The sequence below is a fragment of the Orycteropus afer genome, unplaced genomic scaffold (assembly GCF_000298275.1).
Source record: "Orycteropus afer afer isolate SDZICR_OR568_19922 unplaced genomic scaffold, OryAfe1.0 scaffold00024, whole genome shotgun sequence".
NCBI classification, from domain to species: Eukaryota; Metazoa; Chordata; class Mammalia; order Tubulidentata; family Orycteropodidae; genus Orycteropus; species Orycteropus afer.
The window spans coordinates 13,372,915-13,389,520 of record NW_006921611.1 but is presented as its reverse complement, the minus strand read 5'-3'; the positions used below and the strand labels follow the sequence as shown (position 1 = coordinate 13,389,520).

Here is a 16,606-nt window from a genome sequence, read left to right as displayed (position 1 = left end):
CCATGGCTTTATTCAGAATTTCTTCAAAAAGTCCTGAGGCTTTAGAGTTAAGATATACTTTCTATCCTAAAGGCTTGATCTAGGTAATAAAAGGTGGGAGCATCTGTAAATATGTGAAAAAGGACTACCATTGGGAAGAAAGAAGGAGAATAAATTTAAGAAGTTTTTTTTTTTTTTTTTAGTTTTTGAATAAATATTTTTGTTCTTGAGAAAATCCATGAAAAAGATAAGTAACATATATTGAATTCCTACTAGGAAATAGGTTTTCCTTCCTTTCTCTCTCTCTCTGTATCTCTTTCTTTTTTTCTTTCATTATTTTACATACATTTCTAGGGCACCTCAAGGAAGTTAATATCAAGAAGATGTATTTTTAAGGGTTGTAAGTAATGGGATACAATTAAGAAGGAGAACTTTGAGAGGAATTTGGGACGATTTTGAAAAGAGAAATTTGGGGAAAACAGAGAATGAGAAAGTCCCTATGATAAGAAGATTCCACGTTGTGTTCCTCTTTTGGATGGCCTCAACTCTCTACTCCGTACTTCTTTTTTTGGTAACTGCCTGGAACCTGTGAGTAGATCTGTAGCACAGCTACCTCCTCTGGTGAGAAAAAGGCCCTCTCATACAGCACACCCTGCCTAGGAAGCCACGCTAAATTAGAACAAAGGCCTTCAACACCGGGAGGGGAGGCAAGCCTTTGCCTGAGTCCTCGCGCTGTATTTTGTTATCGGACTCACTGTTGATCAGATCCTCCTGCATGGCCTCTCACCCTCCACCCCCAGCTCCGTTTTCCCTCCGCTGCCGGTCATCAGCTGCCCAGGAAGATTCAGTCAGGCATGAAGAGCCCCCTCCTCCCTCTCTCTCTCTCTCTCTCTCTCTCTCTCTCTCTCTCTTTCTCTTTCTCTCTTTTTTATCTTAGCTCTGAAGAGAGCTTGTGGGGATGGGAGGAGGACGGGACTTCCAGCAGACTTTTGCAAGAAACAAAGAAGGGGCCAGAGCAAGTCAAGGATGAAAGCCCTGCAAGGTCCTGAACCAACAGAGGGGCGGAGCGCCCGTGGATCGTATAAGGGGGGAGGGGTGGGATCCAAAAGTTGTTGTGACTGAAGGGAAATGAGTCAAGGGAAGAAATGCCCTGATTTAATTCTTGTGGATGTAGGAGTGAGAGGGCCTGCCAGACCACAAAATAACACCCCAACCAACTAACCTACTTTAAGCCGCTGAGAGCAAGATCACTGGGGAAAGGCAAATGGAAACTGGGAACTCTGGATCCAGGAAGATCTGAGTCTAATGACCCAAAACCAGATGCCTCGTCTCCTTTCTGCAAATCTGCACTTTGTCGGGCCTGTCACAGTCTCTTAAAAAAAAAAAAAAAAAGAAGAAGACATTCCAATGGAGGAGTGTGGTGGTGGGGGAGGACTGGCATGGAGAGAGCCTTGCCTTTGTTGGTTGGAATAAGAGGAGGGCTCAGACATGGAAGTGGGTTCTAAGTGGGAGAGTGGAGACATCTGAGGTAAGCTGGCCCTGTAATGTGCTGGCAATAAAATCCCTACAGATTCCTCTGAAAAAGTCAGAGAGAGGGCATTACTGTGGCTTGATAGTCAATCCAGAGTAGGAATTCACTTCCAGGGAAAGCAAGCCAGGGCACTGTGGTAGCTGGGCTGCCAAGAAGTGCCCGAGTTGGTCCTGCCCTTCAGCATACAGAAATCTCTAGGCAAAAGCATCTTCCAGACACTTGTCCTGGTATTTCCTGTCCTGGGAGCTGATGCTGGTGGAACCCGGCCATAGTAAAGTCTCGTGTTCTTCAACTTTGTCATATACTTTGAGTTCTTACATCATATGATTGAGCTTGTTCACACACCCCCCACCCCCGTTCTTCTTCCAGAATTTAAGGGACATTCTAAAGAAACAATGAATAAAATGAAGAGAGAACTTATTTGCCTACTGCTGCTTTGTGGAGTAGTCTTCACTTTGTCCAGCCAGGTAAGATGTCCAGGCTGTCTGTTTGCCCTGCCCCTTGAGGCTGTAATACCAGAAGTTCCTCAGGATAATCGGGAGTCTGTGGAAGTGGTGTTAAAGAGGAGAAAGGCAAAGGGAGAGAGGATCAGTCACCTGCAGGACACGCACGTACACAGCTGCTGCTGCCCTGTGTGTAGGCTTCTCAGGAATCAGGATCTCAGCATCACAACACCAGGCCACTGACTTGAGTACACAGTTCCAGTTCTTGTTTGGAGATGGTTTTAAAGAATGTGTTTGAGTTAATCCATGAAATATTTACAAAACATAATTTAAGCACTGTGACCAGATGTAAACAGATGTAAACTGCCCTCTTGCTTCTTATTATCTAGCTGAAGGAAGCTACATGAACTCTTTGAAAATGCCCAGCAATGCAGGGCATCATATAAGGCCACATGAGTAATACTTGAGCTGAAGGAATTTAGAGAGGGGAGAATCTAGAGTGGCTACATGGAGGAGATGGGGGTCTAGAACTCTGGTCAGTATGGTAGCTACTAACTCAAAACTCTCACTGCCATCGAATCGATTCTGACTCAGTGACCTCCATTGGGTTTCCAAGGCTATAAATCTTCATGGAAGCAGACTGCCTCATCTTTCTTCCATGGAGCAGCTGATGGGTTCGAACTGCCAACCTTTTGGTTAGCAGCCAAATACCTTAAGTACTGTACAACTGGAGATCCTTAGCGACAAACTGCATGTGGCTGTTTAACTTTGAAATGAATTATAATTCAATAAAATTAAAAATTAATTTCTTCAGTCACACTAGCACTTTTCAAGATTCAATAGCCACATAAGACTAGTAAGTAGCAACCTCATTGGACAGCACAGATATAGACCATTGCCATCATGCAGAAAGTTCTTTTGGAAAGCACGAGTCTAGAAGGAGAGGAAAAATTAGACAAGAGGCAAAAAAAAAAAAAAGACATTCCATGTGGGGCCAGTAGTTACTGTAGGGTGATCTTAGGACAGGTGATGATGTCTGATTGGCAGGTTCATGGGTGGTCTTCTGGTATGGTTGCCTTTAATCCTGAGATACTCAGCATTTGCTGACCCTCCCTTCACCTTGGTTGCTTTGCAGGAAAGTCATGTCCGATTCAGAAGAGGAGCCAGATCTTACAAAGGTAAGATGAGGCTGAGGTAGAAGAGGGTTGGGTGAGGCATGAGGTAGGGTTGGGACTTAGGATGGGTGGAGGGTGCTTTACATTCTGTCAGGGGATTTATCTTCTACCTAAGACCTGTTTACTTAAGCTATGTGACCGTGAAATTACGTAGGATAGTTCTGCAAAGATGCCTGTCTCATCCCTGCATCATTTATTTCTCTTCACTCAGTTAGCTGATGCCAGCTAGCCAGATTCTGAGAGGAAAAGGAACATATGCCCTTGCAAGGAGTCAGGCTGTCTTGGAATCACAGAGTTGCTCAAGGTCATATGGTTACCAGACAGCAGACTCAGGACAGCCTCTCTCGAATTCTATTTAGTCTTTTTCTAGGTTGTAATCCCAGTTCCACTGGAACCCACTCAGTGTCCTTAAATACATTAATTTACATCTCTGCGTCTCTATATTTTTCTGTTGGTAAACAGGGATAACCCGGGTTAAGGAGCTCTGGTGGCACAGTAGTTAAGTGCTTGGCTGCTAACCAAAAGGTCAGCAGTTCAAACCCACCAGCCACTCCATGGGAGAAAGATACGGGAATCTGCTTCTGTAAAGATTTACAGCCTTGGAAACATGATGGGACAGTTCTACTCTGTCATATAGGGTCGCTATGAGTCAGAATTGACTCAATGGCATGGGTTTCTTTTGTTTGTTTGTTTTAACCTGGGTACACTTACAGAAATAGTGTGGAAAGAAAGAGGGAATTTCTTTGAGTCCATGTGTACAGTGCCTAGAAAGCTGTCTAGCTGTCTAGAAACCATTAGGTTTCCAAGGAAAAAAGAAACAAACAAAAAACTCTGGAAACAAAAAAACAAAACCAACTAAGCAACAAACAAAAATTGGCTAATATGAAGTTCCTGACTCTGATTTGGAGAACTCTAATTTGGGCCTATCTTCAGATCCCAAACTATCAACTTAGGGCTCTCATGTTCCCTCCATCATGACTTGCTTCCTTTGAGAATGGAAGACTTTCAACACCCTTTTAAAGTAGAAGTTTCCCCAGAGTCATTCCTTAATTTACTATCTTATTTGTTGAAGCACAGCATTTCCTATAAGGGTATCCTGGTCCCAAAAGACCCTCAAAAGAAGCAAGAGAATTATTTGCAATGAACATATATTACTTCCTTAATTAATTTAAAATGAAAGATTTTTTAAAAGTTGGCATTCTGGTTTGCAGAAAGAGAGAAAGGGGGAGAAGTAACAGGAATACTTCAACTATTTTCATTACCTCAAAAATACTAGTGGAAGTAGCATATTTTCTGCACAGACTAAAATTAAAATTTTTTCTGGGCGAGGAATAAATTATTTCAATGTGGTAATATGCATGTGGATCACAAACTCTGGTAGGCAGTCTCATATATATATATATATATATTCATGAATTAAAAATGGGAAATCAGAGCATTATTTAATAAATGTACTTTGATAAAGTATTTCAAGACATGGGCCCATCAGAGGAAAAATAATAAAAAGGGTCTTAGCTGGCAAAATATTAGGTATTTCTTGTCTACGAGCAGAGAGCAAAAAAGGGATAAAGGGTGAAATACACTGAAAGCCAGAGAGGGATTCTTCTCAGTAAGGCCAGGCAGTTGTATGTCATTTTGTGAAGTGTGCTCTAATGAGGCCAGCTTATCTTTCATTATAGTGACCTGCAGAGATGAAAAAACACAGATGACATACCTGCAACATGAGTCATGGCTGCGCCCCATGCTCAGAAGCAACCGGGTGGAATACTGCTGGTGCAACAGTGGCAGGCCGCAGTGCCACTCTGTGCCCGTGAAACGTACGTATCGGACTTTGTGCTGAGGCTTTGCACTCAGGGGTCCAGTCTCATGGCCTCTAACCCTGTCTTTCACGATCCCTACCATCTTGTTCTGCCTTAGGCAAAGGTGAAGATGACAGAGCAAAACAGAGTGAGACTGTGTGACGTTAGTAAGCAAATGTCTTCCCTTGCTGAGCCTCAGTTTCCTCATTTGTACCATGGGGAGAATAATAAACATACTTCATGGATTGCTGCAAAGATTACATGAGTTGATTTTTAAAAACTCCGTAGAATAGTGCCTGGCATACAGAAAGCACTCTTTAAAATATATTATAACAACTTATAAAAATTTAACACTGTTAAATGTTAAATGCTGTGAGGAATAAATGAGTTAGTTCTTGTAAACCACTTTACAAAGGAGAATAGTGCGTGACACAGAGAAAGCACTCTAAAAACCTTAACAATTCTTGAAGGTGCTTTCAAAGTACTTCTTGTTGCTAGCCACCGTCCGGTTAGCCCCTAACTTGAGGCAACATCATGGAATAAAATACTGAGCCTTCCTTGTTCAGCATCATCCTATTGCCATTGAGTTGATTCTGACTCATAGAGACCCTAGAGGACAGAGTAGAACTGCTCCAAAGGATTTCCAAGGCTGTAAATCTTTACAGAAGCAGACTGCCATATCTTTCTCCCACAGAGTTGTTGGATTTAAACCATCGAGCTTTTGGTTAGCAGCTGAGCGCTTAACCACTGTGCCACCAGGGCATCATTGTTGTTGTTGTTAGGTGTCATCAAATTCGTTCCAAGTCATAGCAACCCCATGTACAAAAGAATGAAACAGTCCTGTAGTATCGTCACTGTCATTGCTGTGTTTGAGCCCATTGATGCAGCCACTGTGTCAATCCATCTTGTTGAAGGTCTTCCTCTTTTCTGCTTACCCTGTATTTTACCAAAGGAGCTTTGGTGGTATAGTGGGTAAGGCATTTGGCTGCTAACCCGAAGTTCAGTGGTTCAAACCCACCAGCTGCTCCGTGGGAGAAAGATGAGGCAATCTACTTCTGTAACAATTTATAACCTTGGAAACCCAGTGGGGGCCGCTATGAATCAGAATAGACTCAGTGGCAGTAGGCTTGGGTACTTTACCAAGCACCAATGTCTTTGTCCAGGGACTAGTCCCTCTTGATGACAGGTCCACCACAAAAACACACAAATCACTACTGACAGATGGATGGTGGCCGCATGTAAGGTGCATCAGCTGGGAACTGAACCCAGGTCTCCTGCGCGGAAGGTGAGAATTTTACGACTGAACCACCACTGCCCCCTAAAAGTACTTAGGACTTTCCTTATTTGTGTTTGACAGATTGCAGTGAACCAAGGTGCTTCAATGGCGGGATATGTTGGCAGGCTCTATATTTCTCAGATTTTGTCTGCCAGTGCCATGAAGGATTTGTGGGGAAACGATGTGAAACAGGTAAGTGGTTAGGTACATGGGTGGGTATGAGAGAGGACTGCAATCCCAACTCCTGAATTTATCCAGAAAGGAAAAGCGTGTAGTGGCAATGGCATTGGTGGCAGCGGGAACAGGAAAGGATCATCCAATGGTGGGTTAGGAAACCAAAATGCTGGGCCCAAAGGGCAGAGCCTTGAGTGTGAATCTAGAATCTGACTCTACCCAAGGCTGCTAAACCCAGGCATCTGATTTGCCTCATGGGCTCCAGTTGTGTCAGCAGCCAGCCTGCCTCATCAGTTTACAGCCATAATAGAGTAGTTGTGAAAGCCCTATGAAAAGCTAAATGAGGAGGATTCACATGCAGGGTGCATTTGTCCTGCTTTAACCCAGATGCCAAGGCCATGTGCTATGAGGACCAGGGAGTCACCTACAGGGGCACGTGGAGCACAGCGGAAAGTGGGGCTGAGTGTGTCAATTGGAACAGCAGTGCACTGGCCCTGAAGCCGTACAATGGGCGGAGGCCCAATGCTCTCAAGCTGGGCCTTGGGAACCATAACTACTGCAGGTGAGAGGGCCCTTCTTCTTACTGAATGGGTTTTTCTCAGATGAGAAGACGCTACAGTTGGGGAAAAGGCATATGATCTGTGGGTTCAAGAGGGGAGGCCTCACTTCTAACCTCTCCTGGCCCTCGCTGGCTGATTTTTCAGAAACCCAGACCAAGACTCAAAGCCCTGGTGCTACATCTTTAAGGCGGGGACATATAGCCCAGAGTTCTGCAGCACACCAGCCTGTACCAAGGGTAAGGACACCACCTCCAGCTCCTCCTGTAGTGTCCTGGGGAAGAAGCCTCTGGGAGGATAAGCCTGACTGTCCCTCTGGAGCTGAGGAGAAAGAGGAGTGGTCAGTCATGTTGGTTGTAAGAAGGGCAATAAAATCAAGACTTAGGTCCTTGCTCAAGCTTGTCCTTTAACTAGGTATTTGACCTTGAGCTGATTCTTCATCATGCTGACCTCAGTTTCGTCTTCTACAGAGAGGATGGGATTGCTCAGTGGTTTCCAATCCTTTTGAGAATGAATGAAGTCTCTTTTTTGTGGTGGTGGGGGGGCATTGTTTTTTTCTCTCTTTCTTTAAATATTTATTATGTGAAAAAAATTCCCAGATTGAAAAAATACTAAGTTACAAAAAAAAAAAAAAACTCACTAAACTCACTGCCGTAGAGTCATATCTGACTCATAGCAACCCCTCCTTGGGTTTCCGATATGGTATCTCTACAGAAGTAGATTGTATAATCTTCCTTCTGAGGAATTGGCTGATGAGTTTTAACCACCAGCCTCTAGTTAGCAGTGCTTTTACAAATAGTTGTATGCCATTTATCACAATGGTATAAAGAATATTTTTAAACATATATATCTATATCTTATATAGATATATATTCAATATTATTTATTTAATTAATTAAATAATGCTGAATACATATACATATATTTAAAAGATATACATATGTATGAATCCTGGTGCCACAGTAGTTAAGTGTATGGCTACTAATTGAAAGGTCAGTAGTTTGAACCCACCAGCTGCTCTGCGAGAGAAAATACCTGATGATATGCTTCCGTAAAGAAACCCTATGGAACAGTTCTGCTATGTCATTTAGGGTCACTGTGAGTCAGAATCAACTCAATGATACACAACAACAACAATCGTCATTGCCCGTAGACTTCATGCATATATTTTTAAAAGATTTATATCTATATATATGTGTGTGTATATACATACATACAAGTCTATATATCTCTCTCACCTGTAGACTTGATGCACAGATATGCATTAACTCTACAGATAATGCTGGTGTACCTGTGAATTTGAGGACTCTTTACAATAATTCCAAAGTATCCTCTCCACCTACCAGGATCTGATCTAAATTGGGACTCAGTGGTTTAGATTATTTATGCATACCAAAAAAAAAAAAAAAACCAAACTCACTGCCATCGATTCAACTCATAGCAACCCTTCCTTGGGTTTCTGAGGTGGTATCTCTATAGAAGTAGACTGCCCAGTCTTCCTTCCAAGGAGTGGCTGGTGGGTTTGAACCACCAGCCTTCTGGTTAGCAGTCAAATGCCTTAGGCACTATGCCACCAGTGGTATACTTTGTCAGTTTCAAATAGGAAGAGGGCAAAGTGAGGCAAATAGGTAAAAATAAGCCAGACACTCAGACTTACCCCCTCACTGCTTCCCAAGCCCATGGCACTCACTGCTAATTGAGCACAGCCTTCTGGGAATCTGAATACAATTCAGAGTCTCAACACAGTGATCTGGGAAGCCACAACCAATTGATGGAAGTTGGCATATAAGATGAATTCCATTTACCACCCCTATGTAAAGGACTTGAAGAAGGAAAAAGGGGGAGGGGGTGAGATCACACACTTTTCAGTGCTAGGCTGGCCTTCACCTTCCCTGTCCAGTATCTCCAGGTCAGGCCCTGCTGAAAGCCATGACTGATCTGCTTGATTGGTTTTGTTTCAGTCTGAGATTTCTTTTGTTCTAGGAAAAAATGAGGATTGCTACTTTGGAAAAGGGCTAGATTACCGTGGTACCCACAGCCTCACCACATCGGGTGCCACCTGCCTCCAGTGGAATTCTTTGATCCTGATAGGCAAGGTTTACACAGCATGGAAGAGCAATGCCCAGGCACTGGGCCTGGGCAAACACAATTACTGCCGGTGCGTGATGCAGGGTCTGAGGGACCCATGGGCATGTGATGGGGGTAGGATGGGGGCATGTGTTGGGATATGCGGTGCTTAACCTTCATTTAGTCAAATGAACAACTATTATGAAAAGTCTGGCATACCTGTTTCTCAGTAAGAATGCCCAGTTAGGGGTCTGGTCCCATAGCCATTTAGTTCTCATCTGCTCCATTCTAATGTAGCACCTTTCTTTTAATGAATTGCAAGAGTTTCCTCACAGAAAGCTCACAGGTCCTCTCAACATCCCTGTGAGATTAGACTGCTATAGGACTGATAGAAAATTGAAGTTAAAAGGAAGTTATTTTTCTTATGGTGGGAGTCTAAAATGAGGCCAAGTCCAGAGCTTAGGGCCCCTCCTCCCAAGTCATTGTTTTTGCCATTGGTTTACTGAGCCTCCTTCCCCTCTCACACAGGTTGTGTCTGGAAAAATGTAAGCTTATGAAACTCTTAAATCTCTTATCATCTAGGAATCCAGATGGGGATGCCAAGCCCTGGTGCCATGTGCTGAAGGACCACAAGCTGACGTGGGAATACTGTGACATGCCCCAGTGCTGTAAGGGCTGGCCTTGGCTACTTTCCTTTGTCCAGTCTCACTTGACCATTTCCTCTACCACTTTCTGTACTTGCACAGCTGTCTAATTCAGACTGTATAGCTGCCAGTCTCCAAAGAAGGCTAGGTCTTGGGGGTGGGGGAGGAATTCCATGACTCAAGCAATGGTGGGACAGCAACACTCTCGGGCAAATGTCCACTTTCCACAACTTAGGATGAAGAAGAAGGGGCAAAGGAAAGAAAAGAGTCTATATCAATTTCTATTGATAGTCTTCACAAAGAATTCAGTAGATTTCCAACTTTTCTCTCTAGATAGCTTTATTAATGATGCTAGTGGGGGTGAATATGAGGAAGATCTCGCTCATATTCATTCCTTAGATAACCAAGTGCTTTCTTAGCATTCTCCCAACAATCTGGTGAGAGGTGGTCTTCTTATCTCCATTTTATCAATTAGGAATCTCTCTCTCAGATGTTATGTGACCTGCACAAATTCCCTTGGCTTCTAAGTGGTAGAGCTGGGGTCTGATCCTATATCCTCTGTCTGCAAGGCTTGTGCTTTTAATGGGAACTCTCCCACTTTTCTCACTGAGCTCATTTAACATGAGGGAACTGGTTAGTGATAGAGGACAAGAGACAGAGAAGATTCCAGTGTTACTAAATTATAAATCTTTAGTTTGCAAATTGTCTGAGAATAGACTGAATTGTCTGAGAAAGGATTAAGTTCAATTCTGTGAACACACAGATTAGCCAAAATGTTCCTCAAGGAATATACAGTTTGACTGCAAAGGTGAGAGAGAAACTGCCAATTAACCCACAACCAAAGGCACATATGGTATGTCCTCAATGAGAAGCTGAGAGCCTCCTGGGCTGGAGTGTTAAAAGGAAGATTCATGAGGAGTTAAGATTTGACCTGGGCTTTAAAGGATGGGAGAAGGTAGAGTAGATGGAAAATAAATGGAGTCATTCCCCAGGAGGAAGCTGCAAGGGGCTTTGGTAGGGTGCTTTACGATTTTTTAAGCTAGGAAGTGACAGCAGGAAAGACTAGAGGCAGTGAAACAGCAGAAAGATCTCCAGCAGCTTTGGAGTCGGACAGAACTGGGTTCAAATGCAGGTACCATTGTGACCCTGGTCAAAATTTCCCAGCCTTTCAGAAGCTCAGTGTTATGAGAGTTAAACATATATATATATTTGTTGTTGTTGTTGTTGTCATGTGCCGTCAAGTCGGACCCAACTCACAGCAACCCCTTGGGTTTCCAAGGTGGTATCACTGCAGAAGTAGATTGCTCAGTCTTCCTTCCGAGAAGTAGCTGGTGTGTTTGAACCACCAGCCTTCTGGTTAACAGTCAAGTGCCTTAAACACTATGCTACCAGAGCTCCTAATATATATATATATATATAGTACTTGACATGTAGTTTATACTCAACAAGTGAGTTGTGGGTCTTTTACCTTGTAGACTGTTACAGCACTCTGCAGATTGTAGTGAGCCTGTAGAAACTTAGGATTCCCAGGAGAAGAAACCAAGATGGATATTCAAGGTCCTTATCTCAGGGAGCAAAGGTCTGATATTCCTTCTCTGTGCTTACCTCTTGCAGCCACCTGTGGCCTGAGACAGTACAAACAGGCCCAGTTTCGCATTAAAGGAGGACTCTACGCAGACATCACCTCTCATCCCTGGCAGGCTGCAATCTTTGCCAAGAACAGGAAGTCACCAGGAGAAAGGTTTCTGTGTGGGGGAATACTGATCAATTCCTGTTGGGTCCTGTCTGCTGCCCACTGCTTCCAGGAGAGGTAGGGACTTGGAGAAACTCAATAGGTCTTTCTGCCCTCTAAGGCCTTTTGAAACTAGCTGTGTTCATTAGAGGAAATCTGACATTTTAAGTCTGTCTCTCCACTAGGATTCCTTCCAACAACCTGAAGGTGATCTTGGGCAGAACATACCGGTTGGTCTCCGGAGAGGAGGAGCAGAAGTTTGAAGTAGAAAAATACATCGTCCATAAGGAATTTGATGATGACACTTACAACAATGACATTGGTAAGATGTCATGATTCTCTCTGCTCCAGTTCAGACCTCTCTAAATCAACCTACACCCATACATGTCCACTCACATGCCCACAAAAACACACATGCACCCCTTCATTCCAAGCCCTCTCTCTCTCATCTTCCTCTCCCAAAACTAGAAGCTCTTCACACAGGACTTATTCTCTTCCTCACTCTCCCTCCCAGCATTGCTGCGGCTGAAATCTGATTCATCACACTGTGCCCAGGAGAGCCAGAGTGTGCGCCCCATCTGCCTTCCTGAGGCTGGCCTGCAGCTGCCTGACTGGACCGAATGTGAGCTTTCTGGCTACGGCAAGCATGAAGCAAGTAAGTGAAAGGAAGTCTCGACTCCATCCTGTCATCTGCAAGACACAGAGGTGCAGTCGTTGACCAGACAGTAGAAAAAGTGGTTAAAAGAGCTGAGTTAAAACACCTCAATTCAGGTACTAGCTCTACATAAATGTAGGCAAGTTCTCTGCCTCCTTGTATCTTGAGACCATATCAAGTGCCTGACAAGGTCATTTATGCAGGTCAAGTGAGGTCTGAATATTACTAGTGCTTTGAAGTGCTTAAGATTTAAAGAAGGTTCTATAGAAGTGTAGTATAGTAATTAAAGGAGTCCCTTAGCTGGTGTAGTTAAGTGCTTGGCTAATTACCAAAAGGTCGATGGTTTGAACCCAGCCAGAAGTGGCTTGGAAGCCCTGGTTATCTGCTTCCAAAAGGTCACAGCCTTGAAAACCCTATGGAACAGCTCTGCTCTGCTTACACGGGGTCACCATGAGTCAGAGTCAACTCGATAGCCACTGGTTTTAAGTGGGTAAGGTTATGGGTTCTTGGACTCTGAAGTTGTGCAGACCTATAGTCAGATCCCAGATCTGCACCTTGTTAGTTATGTGGTCCTGGGCATGGTGTTTTTCTTTTAAATTGCCTTTCTCTTTGGTGAATTGGGGATAAAACTACTTATTTAATTAGATTATGAAGATTAAATAATATTAGGTTAAACCAGAGGTTCTCAAGCAAGGGCAGCTTTGCCTTCTAGGGGGCATTTGGCAATGTCTGGAGGTAGTTTTGGTTGTCACAACTCAGAGTGGGGGTTGATACTGGCATCTGATACAGTCCAGGGATACCACTAAAAATCCTACAACACACAGACCAACTCCAACGCAACTCCCAAAACCAAGAATTTTCTAGTCCAAAGTATCAGTAGTGCAGCTGTTGAGAAACCCTGGGTTTAATACTATAAAACTGCTATTTTTGTAAGTCAAAACAGTCTAATTTTGCCAATACCATGGCATTGAACATAATATGTATAAAATGGTTGGTAAATGTTAGGCATTATTGGAAAATTTAGTTTCCTCCTTCCTTGCTCTAGAACCTGAAGACTTTTTTCTCCTGTCTTTCAGCTTCTCCTTTCTTTTCTGAACGCCTGAAGGAGGCTCATGTCAGACTGTACCCATCCAGCCGCTGCACGTCACAGCATTTGTTCAATAAAACTGTCACCAACAATATGTTGTGTGCTGGAGATACTCGCAGTGGAGGGAGCCAAGTAAACCTGCATGACGCCTGCCAGGTAAACATGAGTGTCTCCCTGTACTCTGGCCACCCAGGGGTAAAAAGTTCCTTGGTCAACAGGTTTTTAAACAAGATGAAAAAAAAATATCATTAGAATGGAGTGGTTTCATCTTGGTGAGGCCCTGGGGATTCTAAAGAATAGAGGGCCTCAGAGAATAAAGCAATTGGAGAAAGATCAAAGTTACCAAAACTTAAGAAATCTAAACTGGTAGGAAATTTCCCCAGTGCCTACACAGGAAACTCCACCTGCATAGAACTTCCTGTCAACCCAGGCAATTAATTGACTATTGAAGTGATGGATACAGCAACATAAATTAAGAAATTCTTGACTTCTGTAGATGCTAGAAGATTGGAGTCAGCTTTGTAGAAGGGGGAAGGAGAAAAAGGAGCTTCTTGGGAAGTAGGATATAGATGATTTGAGATAAATCATTTTTTAAATTCATATTCGGCCCTGGGAAAGCAAATTCTTTTGGGTTTTTGTGCTGTCATTCTCATCATAGTACTTATATTTCATGATAACAAGATACTGGTTGGTGTACTAGGGAGAGACCAACCTGCTGGGACTAGGACCTAAATATAGCCCAGGAACTGTTACTGAGCAGACATTTTGCTGCCTACAGCCTGGCAGGCTCTCCTTTAGGGACTGGGGTTAAGGAGAGTACATACAGAGAGAAGTACTGCAGGGCTCCTGTGCTGAAAGCTTTGTGGGCTGTATTCTCATGAGATAATCATGTTGGCATTTCTTTTTTTTCTTGGCTCCTTGACAGACAGCATTTGGTCTCTTTTTGAACAGTTTCTTTACAAACCTCGAGTCTACCACCTGAACTCAGCAGGCATAAAAAAGTTGTATGCAAAGTGAAACCATTATCTGCAAACTTCAGTTAAAAACAAAAAGTCATTTGGATTCAATATAATAATAAACCAAAAAAACCTGACAATTACTGTAAGTCTTACTAGTCTTCCATTATTCTCAGTGCTTTTCATGCATTCTCCCAATTAATTCATTGACAACCTAACTCACATAATTCACATAACAAATGCTTTTAACTGAAGCACTGTTAGCTTAAGGCCACATCACTAGTAAGTGGTGAAGTTTAAACCAAAGATCTTTGAGGCCTGAAATATCTGAGGAGTTATATCAATCTACTACACTTTATATATGTAGATACAACCTAACTTCTAAAGGATCAAGATAATTGATGTAAGAATTTCCATCTCTGAACTAAGTACTTTGAAGAATATTAACACGAACCTTAACCAAAAAAACAAACCCATTGTCATCCAGTAGATTCTGACTCACAGCGACCCTCCATTGGGTTTCCAAGGCAGTAAATCTTTACGGTAGTAGATTGCCTCAACTTCTTTCCATGGGGCAGCTGATGAGTTTGAACTGCCAACCTTCTGATTTGCAGTCAAATATCCTAGGCACTGGGCACCAGAACTCCTTAACACTAACCTAACTTTCTCTAAATACCCTGCACTTTTTGCACACGACAAACCTGTTCTTTCCTTTGCAGGGTGACTCAGGTGGCCCTTTGGTGTGTATGAAGGACAAGCGCATGATTTTGGTTGGCATCATCAGTTGGGGCGTTGGCTGTGGTCAGAAAGACATTCCAGGTATATATACCAAGGTTACCAATTACCTAGACTGGATTCAAGACAATATGCGACCATGACCAAGGAAACCCAGCTCTCTGAAATCAACTGTTATCCTGCCACCTTCTTCAGAAGATGGAGTGATCTTTACACAGATTTCTCCATAAACCATCATACAGAAATGGAAGAAGAACTGGGAGGAGAGGAAGGTATATATTTTCACTGGGACTTCCCATTATAGAAGTTTTCAGGAGTTAAGGTCTGATTCAGACTGTATTCTGTCAGATGGAAAAGACAGATAAATGAATACCAACTCCTCCAGGAAAACCACCATCAAGAGTAGAAAAGAAGAAAAACAAAGACCCAACTTTAACCTATCAACATGAGCATCTCTGTAAATGGGACCACCAAGATAAAGCATGTCTCAATAATGAAGAATAGCTAGATCCTTCAAGAAATAAGAACTGCATTAGAAACAGAATGTATATATACAGTCACAAGAAAGCCTAACAGAGCCTACAAATAAGGGACAGGCTGGCCGGCCAGACTGGGGTATTTCTCCCAGAAACTCCAGGGTCTCAGCTATCCTTTGAATCACATATTCTTCCCCATATCTCTATTCCACAACTCTTGAAAGGTATTCCTTATGTTTGTGTACAGTGTAAATCTTTTTCCTTTATAAACTTTACAATAGAAGAAGAAAGTTGTATCATTTTAATAATCAATAAATGAGGCTTTAGATATTTAAAACTATCAATCCATTTTAGGTTTTATTTTCTGTTGCCAAAAACTTGTATTATACTGTAGTAAAATAATAAATTTTTTTTAATAAATATATTTTTCACATTTTTCCAAATCAGAGTGGGATGGTTTTGTTATGCATGTAGTACTCCTACAGCTTGTTTACTGATGTCAGTCATGCTTATGTTTTGAATTATCTGAAATATTTCCTTTCCAACATAAACTGAATACCTGTTACATCCAAGATAATGGGCTACTGCTGTGGATAGTAGAAAGGGAGAAGCAAGGAGTTCTTGGTCTGACAGGGAAAATAAGGTATTTAGAGAAATGTTGTTGCTGTTGTCATATGCCCTCGAGTTGGACCTGACTCATAGTGACCCCTCCTTGGGTTTCCAAGGCAGTATCACTATGGAAGTAGATTGCTCTATCTTCCTTCCAAGGAGTGGCTGGTGGGTTTGAACCGCCAGCCTTCTGGTTAGCATTCAAGTGCCTTAGACACTATGCTACCAGAGCTCCTATTTAGAGAAACAGCAGGTAGAAAGTGAGATGGGTCATAACACGGCAGAGAAAATTTTACTGGAATTCAGTTGCAAAGGGAATAGGGAATCTTATGGAGTCAACAGAATTTAAACGTTCTTGTTAGGTGCAGTCAAGTTGGTTCCAACTTGTAGTGACACTATGCACAACAAAATGAAACACTGCCCGCTCCTGTGCCGTCCTCACAATCACTGAGCCAATCATTACAGCTACTGTGTCCATCTCATTGAGGGTCTTCTCCTGTTTTGCTGACCTTCTACCAAGCATGATATCCTTCTTCAGGACTGGTCCCTTCTGACAACATGACCAAAGTAGGTGAGATGAAGTCTGGCCATTCTTGCCTCTAAGGAGCATTCCGGCTATACCTCTTCCAAGACAGATTTCTTCATTTTTCTGGCAGCACACACTATTTTCAATGTTCTTTGCCAACACTCAAATGCCACAATTTTTCTTTG

General features: G+C 42.7%; 1 protein-coding gene across 1 annotated transcript; it reads left to right on the top strand.

Moving 5' to 3' along the window:
• The first annotated feature begins 1,905 nt into the window (after positions 1 to 1,905).
• On the top strand, positions 1,906 to 14,953 carry PLAT (plasminogen activator, tissue type). Its single transcript, XM_007935022.1, has 13 exons — positions 1,906 to 1,977; positions 3,089 to 3,131; positions 4,808 to 4,945; positions 6,285 to 6,395; positions 6,765 to 6,939; positions 7,082 to 7,173; positions 8,918 to 9,092; positions 9,584 to 9,669; positions 11,260 to 11,455; positions 11,563 to 11,699; positions 11,892 to 12,032; positions 13,109 to 13,275; positions 14,795 to 14,953. Exons 1-13 carry the CDS (start codon positions 1,906 to 1,908, stop codon positions 14,951 to 14,953), a joined length of 1,692 nt encoding a protein of 563 aa, XP_007933213.1.
• The last annotated feature ends 1,653 nt before the right edge of the window (positions 14,954 to 16,606 follow it).